This window comes from Microtus oregoni, unplaced genomic scaffold, assembly GCF_018167655.1.
Source record: "Microtus oregoni isolate MIOR12 unplaced genomic scaffold, Mior012 000050F_ref0000143, whole genome shotgun sequence".
In the NCBI taxonomy this organism is placed as follows: Eukaryota; Metazoa; Chordata; class Mammalia; order Rodentia; family Cricetidae; genus Microtus; species Microtus oregoni.
This window is the reverse complement of record NW_024543256.1, coordinates 1,734,920-1,743,116: the sequence shown is the minus strand read 5'-3', so window position 1 is coordinate 1,743,116 and position 8,197 is coordinate 1,734,920. Positions and strand designations below refer to the sequence as shown.

Genomic DNA, 8,197 nt, shown 5'->3' with positions numbered 1-8,197 from the left:
AAATGATGAGATAGATTTAGTAGATCTGATAAAGTTGATGGAGAAAACTTGTAGTTGGAATTTTTTACCCTTTACTCTTTAGAGGGCCCTCCAACCAGCTCCCCAATAATCACACAGAGGTTATTTCTTTCTTATGCATGCCAGGCCTTATCTTGGCTTGTTTCTAGCCAGCTTTTCTTAATTTAAATTATCTCATCTACATTTTGCCTCTGGGCTTTTATCTTTCTCTGTTATATATACATTGCTTTGCTTCTTACTCCATGTCTTGCTGTGTAGCTGGGTGATTTGGCCCCCGATGTCCTCCTTTCTTTCTCCTTTTCTCTCTCCTTGATATTCTCTTCCCAGATTTTACCTCCTATTTATACTCTCTGCTTGCCAGCCCCACCCATCCTTTCTCCTCCTAGCTGTTGGCCATTCAGCTCTTTATTAGACCAATCAGGTGTTTAAAGCATACAAAGTAACACAGCTTTACATAGTTAAACATATGCAACATAAAAGAATGCAGCACATCTTTGCATCATTAAACAAGCATTCCACAGCAGAAATGAATGTAACACATCTTAAAATAATATTCAACAACAAAAACTCAAGCAGGTAAAGTGACTAGGTGGTTTGTTTGAAAGTAGGACAACTTTAATAAAGGGATACCAAGGAAATCTACATTGAGAAAATTATCTTTGAGCACTTTACACATGTGAGGTAATAAAACATAAACATGTCTGGGTTGGGGAGAATTCTGTGAAGAGGGAATAAGAAGTGAAACAATTCCAAGGTAAAAATAAGTCAAGCTTATTAAAGAAGAAATAGAGCTGAATCATAGTGATCAAGGAATACTTAGTAGGACATGAGGTCACAGACTTAATCTGACTACTACTTACAAGATCTGCTTGCTTACTATAGAAAAGGCTAAAGGAAAGCAAGAACAGAGATGATGATGAGGGGTCGTGTGAAGTTCATAAAGCTAAAAGGCTTACTCTGATGGATAAGATATAGGATTCAAGGGTGAGAAAATATGGCACCCAAGAGAACATAGTTTTGTGGGTGTTGCTTTATTGTTTAGTAGGTGAGGGTGTATTTTGCTTGGGAGACTCACAGGCTGTAGTTAGGACTCACTGGTATAAGTCAATAAATTTCCTTTGTGTGTGGCAAGCGGGAAGTTTGTTGGGTTTTTTTTGTTTGTTTGTTTGTTTTTTGCAATAAATGAACAATTGTGGTTTTGACTTTTCAGACAAAGCAGGAGTCCATGAAGCCTTTGAAGCTGTTCTGCGTAGGACTGTTGTTGTGCCCTGTGCTTTGTTTCTTGTTAGAGACACCTACTCCTCCTTCAGCTTTACTTACCTTTGAATTGAAAGAAAAAGCAGGATTGAAATCAGGTGCAATGAGTGTATTTGCTATTAGGATGAATGTTCCTGACTTCGAAAGACAAAAGACTCAAGTCTCAGGTCAGGAAAAAAATTATTTTCGTGCTGATTTGACAAATGCTCCCTAAGGACAAGGGAGCAATTAAAGTTGTTTTTGGTGACTAAGGGAAGGTTTCACAAAGGTAGTAAAATTGTAAAAAAAATGATAGTACAGTGGGAAATGCTTCAAAGCTCTATTTCTACTAGACACATACATGCTGATCTTATTTGTTCTTGAGTTCAAGTTCTATAAATGGTTGTTCCCTCTCAACTTTCTGCAGTAGACAGTTTAGTTTTCCCCAGCCTCTTTCCTTGGAGTCGCATCAAATCCCTGTCTCCAAATGTTCTAAGGGGAAGGCTCAACATCTCCAGCTTCATGTTGAATAGCAGGCTTTCCCTAAAGTTTTTTTTCCCAATTGTTTTTACCCTTTCTTGTTCTACAGGGATGATGACCTTCTCCTTTCTCTTTCTGGGGCATTAACTTCCCTCAGCCTCCTTTAACATTTTCACACACATTCTAAGTAACAGCATGTTAAGATTGTCTTATTATCATACAGTGCTTCACTGTCACAAAGTAGCCCTTCAGATATTTGAGGTATATATAATACTTCCCATCTGATTGATAACATAAAACTATACCCCTGTGAGAGTACCTTTCTAGAATAATGTTTTCAGCTTGAGGCAACACAGCAAAGTACATATATCATGTGTCCTGGCAACTCCAAGACCATAATATCTGAGACAACTGTTTGATTGCCTTGACTTTGTAGAAGGGAGGCCGCTTGTTTGTCCCGACTGCCCAGAACCGAAATAATCACACAGAGACCATATTAATTAAATCACTTCTTGGCCCACTAGCTCTAGCTTCTTATTGGCTAACTCTTACATATTAATTTAACCCATTTCTATTAATCTGTGTATCACCACGTAGCTGTGGCTTACTGGCTAAAGTTCCAACCAGCGTCTGTCTCTGGTGGGCTACATGGCTTCTCTTCACTTCACCTTTCTTTCTCCTGGCATTCAGTTTAGTTTTCTCTGCTTAGCTAAGTTCTGCCTTTCTATAGGTCCAAAGCAGTTTCTTTATTTATTAATGGTAATCACAGCATACAGAGAGAAATCCCACATCATGTCTTATCAATGAATGTGCATCCTCTTTTTGCAGGACTCCAGAGGTCTTGGACAAGCAAGTTAAAAAATTATCTGTCAGATTTCTTCAAGAGCTCCATACCTCCAGCAGCCATTTTTGCTTTTTTTGTCACCATAGCACTAATGGGGATCCTCTGCTGCCTCACGTAAGCTACTATACAATGAGGAGATGAAAAGAAAGGAAATGTAATGGTTAGGGGGATAGAAACACTCAGGTTCTCTATCAGCTGCTCATTTGAAATTAAGAGAGAGAGTTTCAAGGAAAAGCACTCTGGTAGCAAAACTCTGAAAGGCCCTTTTAAAAAGCTTCAGTATATGGTAAGTGACAGAGCATAAGGAGGAACCTATGACAGCAATCAAGGATATTAAAACATATGAGGCCAGAGAGCAATTGTCCAGTTTTCAAAAATAAGTAGATGAGAGTAGAAAGTAGCAATATAGAGTCAAAAAAGTCAAATTCCTTTCAAATTCATTGATTATTCTGAGCTATGATTTTGAGAGAAATTTATTGCCAAGGGAAAAAACAAGCTGGTTTTAACTGAGTCATCAGTTGTAAACAATATTTAATTACAGTATCTCACCAACTTTGAAGGCCCCCAAGGAGGGTATGTTCCTCAACAGTTGTTGTGGAGATAGCCATAGAGAATAAAGGATTTAAAGAGCCTCACAGACAGTGGACAAGAGAAGTCCTTCTAGAATCTGAACCTAATAAAGGTCTGCCTAGTAGGATTCAAAAATTCTTACTCCCTTGTCTCTCTCATTGTTCCCCCTTTCTAAATAGGAATGTTTGTGATGGTTACCATCTTATAAGCCCTTGTTATTACAGGGTATGGTAATTCGGGTAGATAACTTGTTTTTAGTACATAGATCTGTTAACCAAGAAGGCCCACTACCATACTAGAAAAAAAGCAAGTATTACCCAGATTCTCTAGACTTTGAATTGGATGACAGGAACTGTAGTCTTATAGAAAGGGTATGTTATGGGTCATATGTTCTAGAAGCACACATGAAGGCAGGAATTTGGTATCCAGGGTATTGTAGCTAGGTACTGATGCCTGTAGAAGGCAGAGGGAAGTACATGAACTTCTTTACAAGTCCCACCAAACCTTGTTGACCCCATCAGATTTGTCGTATAGTACTCTGAATCTGAACACCATACCCACATTTTGAGCATTACTTAATGGGGTTTTCAGGAAGAAGTACAGGCAGCTCTCTGCAACAGAGGCAAGCTTTGAAGGACTTAACTCTAGAGGTTATCTACCTACAGTACTCTGAGCAGCTAGATAATAAGTCTTTTCTCAAGGGAGCATCTGGATGGCAGGTTTCCATATATATCACATGGTAGCTGTCTTTCTTGTATGAAAGGAAAAGTAAACAGATAGTGAATGGTAAGAAAGATCTTGTTTATTCTTCTTAAGAAAAATATGACAACATGAAAGCAAACCCTCACTTAAATAAAACACAAAACACAAGACACATTGATGAAAACATATAAAAGATATTGCAGACATTATTTAAAAAGCAACCAGAGCTTAAATAAAGATAAATTGTTTAGTGAAAATAACATTAAAGAAAAAGTAAAAGATATAGGAGATACATGATGTTTTTGATGAAGAGAACAAAAAAACGAAAAGGGAGCAACCATTGAGGGAATAGGCTGGAGCCTAAGACCTCTGTGGGTCCAGGCATGAATCGGGACCTCCAAGGGAATAGACCTGAGCCAGAGAACTCTGCATGATAGGGCCCAAGCCAGGGACCTCCACAAGAGCAGGCTCAAGCCAGGGATATCTGCAGAAACAGGCCTGAGCCAGTGACCTCCTCTGGAGCAGGCCTGAGTGAGCGAACTCCTCAGGACCAGGTTCAAGGGAGCAACTGCCTAGGGAACAACGCAAGTCAGACACTTCTGCAGCACCAGGTACAAGGGAGCCACTACTGAGAGAGTAGGCCAGAACCAGAGACCTCTGTGAACCATATGTGAATCAGCGACCACTGAGGTAACAGGCCTGAGTCAGCAACCTTCACTGGAACAGGCCTTAGACAATGACCTATGCCAGAGCAGGCCCAAGGCAGCAACCACAGCAAAAACAGCCCTAAGCAAGCAAACTCCATGGGGGCAGAACCGAATGATCCCTGCTGTTGCAAGCAACCACTGGGAGCACTGAGTAACCTCCAGGAACATGGAGTGGCCAATGGGGTGACTGGAACCGAGGCCCTGACTGCACCACGAGGAGCAGCCATCTGAACTTTGAATCTACTGGCACCTGGAAGATTGATCACCAGAGACACAGACAGTTTTAACTACACCAATCAGAGGAAAAGATGGATAGACAAAGTAAGAATACATGCAACACCACAAAGAGCAACATGACACCAATAAAAACTAGTGGCCCTGCCAGGTGGTGGTGGCACACACCTTTAATCCCAGCACTTGGGAGGCAGAGGCAGACAGATCTCTGTGAGTTCGAGGCCAGCCTGGTCTACAAGAGCTAGTTCTAGGACAGGCTCCAAGGCTACAGAGAAAACCCTTTCTCAAAAAAAAAAAAAACTTGTACAAGAGCAAGACTTGAACAGCCAAATATAGATGAAGCAGAAGAAAATGAGCTAAAAAATTACTTTAGGAGAAAATTAGAGACCCTTAAAGAAAAAAAATAATAATTCCCTAAAAGAAATGGAGGAAAAGACAAAAAATTGGAAGAAATCAAGAAATCTTTTAAAGAAAAGCAAAAAAAAATCAACCAAATATATAAAAGAAACTATTCAAGACTTGAAAACTTAGAGACAACAAAGAAAACACAAACTGAGGGAATTATGGAAATGGAAATTATGAGAAAATGATCAGAAACCACAAATGCAAGCATAAACAGCAGAATACAAGTGATGGAAGAGAGAATTTCAAGCACTGAAGATATTACAGAGGAAATAAACTCATCAGTCAAAAAAAACATTAAATCTAACAAAAGCTTAACACAAAAAATCCAGAAAATATGGGACACCATGAAAAGACCAAACCTAAGAATAATAGGTATAGGAGAAGTCCAACTCAAAAGCACAAAAACTATATTTAACAAAATTATAGAAGAAAACTTTCCCAACCTAAAGAAAGATATGCCTATGAAGATACAAGAAGCTTACAGAACACCAAATAGACTAGATCAAAAAAAGTCCCCTAACCACATAATAATCAAAACACTAAACATACAGAATAAAGAAAGAATATTACAACTGCAAAGGAAAAAGGCCAAGTAACATATAAAGGCAGACCTATCAGAATTATATCTGACTTCTCATTGGAAACATTGAAAGCCGGAAGGTCATGGTCAAGCCTTATGCAGACATTAAAAGACCACAGATGCCAACTCAGACTTCTAGACCCAGAAAAACTTTCAATCACCATAGATGGATAAAACAAGATATTCCACGACAGAACCAGATTCAACCAATACCTAGACAGAAATCCAGCCCTATACAAAGTACTAGAAGGAAAACTCCAATCCAAGAAAATCAGCTACACACACAAACACAAAGACAATAGATGATCTCACAGCAGCAAATCCCAAATAATGGAAAAGCACACACAATACCATCACCAGCAACAAAAATTAAAATGACAAGAACTAGCAATCATTGGTAAATTGGGAGCTTGGGGACCATGGGGGAGGGTAGAAGGGGAGGAAAGCAGAAGGGAGGGAAGCAGAGAAAAATGTATAGCTCGATAAAATCAATTCTAAATTTTTTAAAAAAGAGAACAAAGCCAGGAAAAAAACCATTTAAAAGTTAATTTCTTCGCTGTAAAAATAAAGGAAGTCTTGAGTCTATAGTCATAAAGGGAGCATAAATGGAGATTCAGTAACATTTTTGGTTAGAATATTTCACAGTATGGACTGCAATAGTCTCTCTGTGCCCCATTTTTGATCCTGTATACTTCTGTTTATCACAAGCTGCAGCTACCATGAATGATTAGGCCATCAGCTCATTACCTTAGGCAGTCACCTGGGAAAACTGGTAAATTGCCCAGTGCTCTGCTAACAACCAACAGGACTCACTGGTACTAATAAGTATATGAACATACGTATGCAATGAATGAACTTATAATGTTGAGAAAAAGAGACTTAAATGTTCATCAGTCTGAACAGAAATAAAGCATAATATATTCATACACACTCCATAATGTTCAAGTGGAAGAATACTTAAAGCATAATATATTCATATACACACCATAATGTTCAAGTGGAAGAATACTTATGTGGGAACATATTTATGAAGCATTATGAGTAAAACAAACAGGGTATAATAAGCATGCATTTTAGCCCAAATTATTATAAAAAACTGAATATAAGGGCTGCAGAGATGACTCAATTAATAAATTTATTTGATAATACTCTGTCACAACTTCTGAATCCTACTACAAGTATATTTGTGTGTGTGCTTTATGTTATTGTATGTGAGTATAGTACATGTATATGGTTCATGCACGTGTGTGTGTTTGCAAATGTGTGCCTGAAGCCAGAAGAGGGCATGGTGTTATACTGTATCACTGCACACTTTATTCTGGTTGAGACATTGTCTCTCATTGAATCTAGAGGACGGCTAGGAACCAACAAACCAGGAATCTTGTTTCTGTCTCCCATAGCACTGGGTTACAGGTTAGTATGACTATGCCAATATCATGGGGCTGGGATCTAAACTTGGCTCCCTAAACTTGCATAGCAGTAAGCACTCATCACTTTAATCATATTTCCAAGTCCTCTGTTTATTTTTTAGGCAAGGTCTCTTCACTGAACTTAGACTTTGGACATGTACATAGAGAGACAGAGACAGAGAAAATTTAAAAGAATAGAAAAGGAAAATCATTGAAAAAGATACATGACACTAAGCTCTAGTTTCTAAAGGCATTTACAAAGTAGTATTCACTCCAAATACATTTGCACATATGTGTGTATACACCCCACACAGACTACATTGGAGCAGATAATATGATTATATGGTAACACTATGCAAACCAAGAGAGTGGATAGGAACATAAACAGTTCAGCATTAATCATCATCTCTTCTTTTCTTAGCTTTTTTGTAGGTGAACCAGTTTACTGAAGAACTGGATGGCTTAATGGGGAAAGTGTGGTATCTAAGTCAACAGGTTCCAAGAGCTGGAGAATTTGCTGTGTGCTTAAAGTGACATTAAATTACTTTTTCCATCTTAAAATATCCTTGCTTTCATTTTTCCTTTAAAAGATGCAGTTGGAAAACGTAAAGAGCTTTACTATAGATTTTATTATAAAAGTGATATGTATTACAGAGAATGCAGAAAGAAAAAGGTATTCAAAATTATAGAACCTAGAAATAAATGTTAACAATTTAATGTGTCTTCTTGCCTTAGGATTCTATTACTGTGAAAAGACATCATGACTATGGCAACTCTTATAAAGGAAAACATTTAATTGGGGCTTGCTTACATTCAGAGGTTCAGTCCATTATCATTATGAAGGAAAGCATGGTGGTGTACAGGCAGATATGGTTCTGGAGAAAGAGCTAAGAGTTCTATATCTGGATTGGTAGGCAGCAGGAAACAAGAAAAACATTGGGCCTGACTTGAGCATTTGAAACCTCAATACCCCTCTCCACCCTGCAGTGACATGCTTCCTCCAACAAGACCA

The 8,197-nt window shown here is 38.4% G+C and overlaps 1 protein-coding gene across 1 annotated transcript; it reads left to right on the top strand.

The window, feature by feature from the left end:
* The first annotated feature begins 1,243 nt into the window (after positions 1-1,243).
* On the top strand, positions 1,244-7,719 carry Smim9 (small integral membrane protein 9). The gene is made up of 5 exons (XM_041636926.1): positions 1,244-1,442; positions 2,563-2,670; positions 3,174-3,260; positions 4,376-4,461; positions 7,618-7,719. The coding sequence occupies exons 1-5, from the start codon at positions 1,244-1,246 to the stop codon at positions 7,717-7,719; spliced, it is 582 nt and encodes a 193-aa protein (XP_041492860.1).
* The last annotated feature ends 478 nt before the right edge of the window (positions 7,720-8,197 follow it).

Excerpts from the sequence above, each read along its gene's own strand:
- Smim9 (XM_041636926.1), top strand. The coding sequence starts at position 1,244 with ATGAAGCCTTTGAAGCTGTTCTGCGTAGGACTGTTGTTGTGCCCTGTG. Across the intron at positions 2,671-3,173 it reads TTTTGTCACCATAGCACTAA|TGGAGATAGCCATAGAGAAT; the intron begins TGGGGATCCTCT and ends CAACAGTTGTTG. Across the intron at positions 3,261-4,375 it reads AGAATCTGAACCTAATAAAG|GCCTGAGTGAGCGAACTCCT; the intron begins GTCTGCCTAGTA and ends CCTCTGGAGCAG.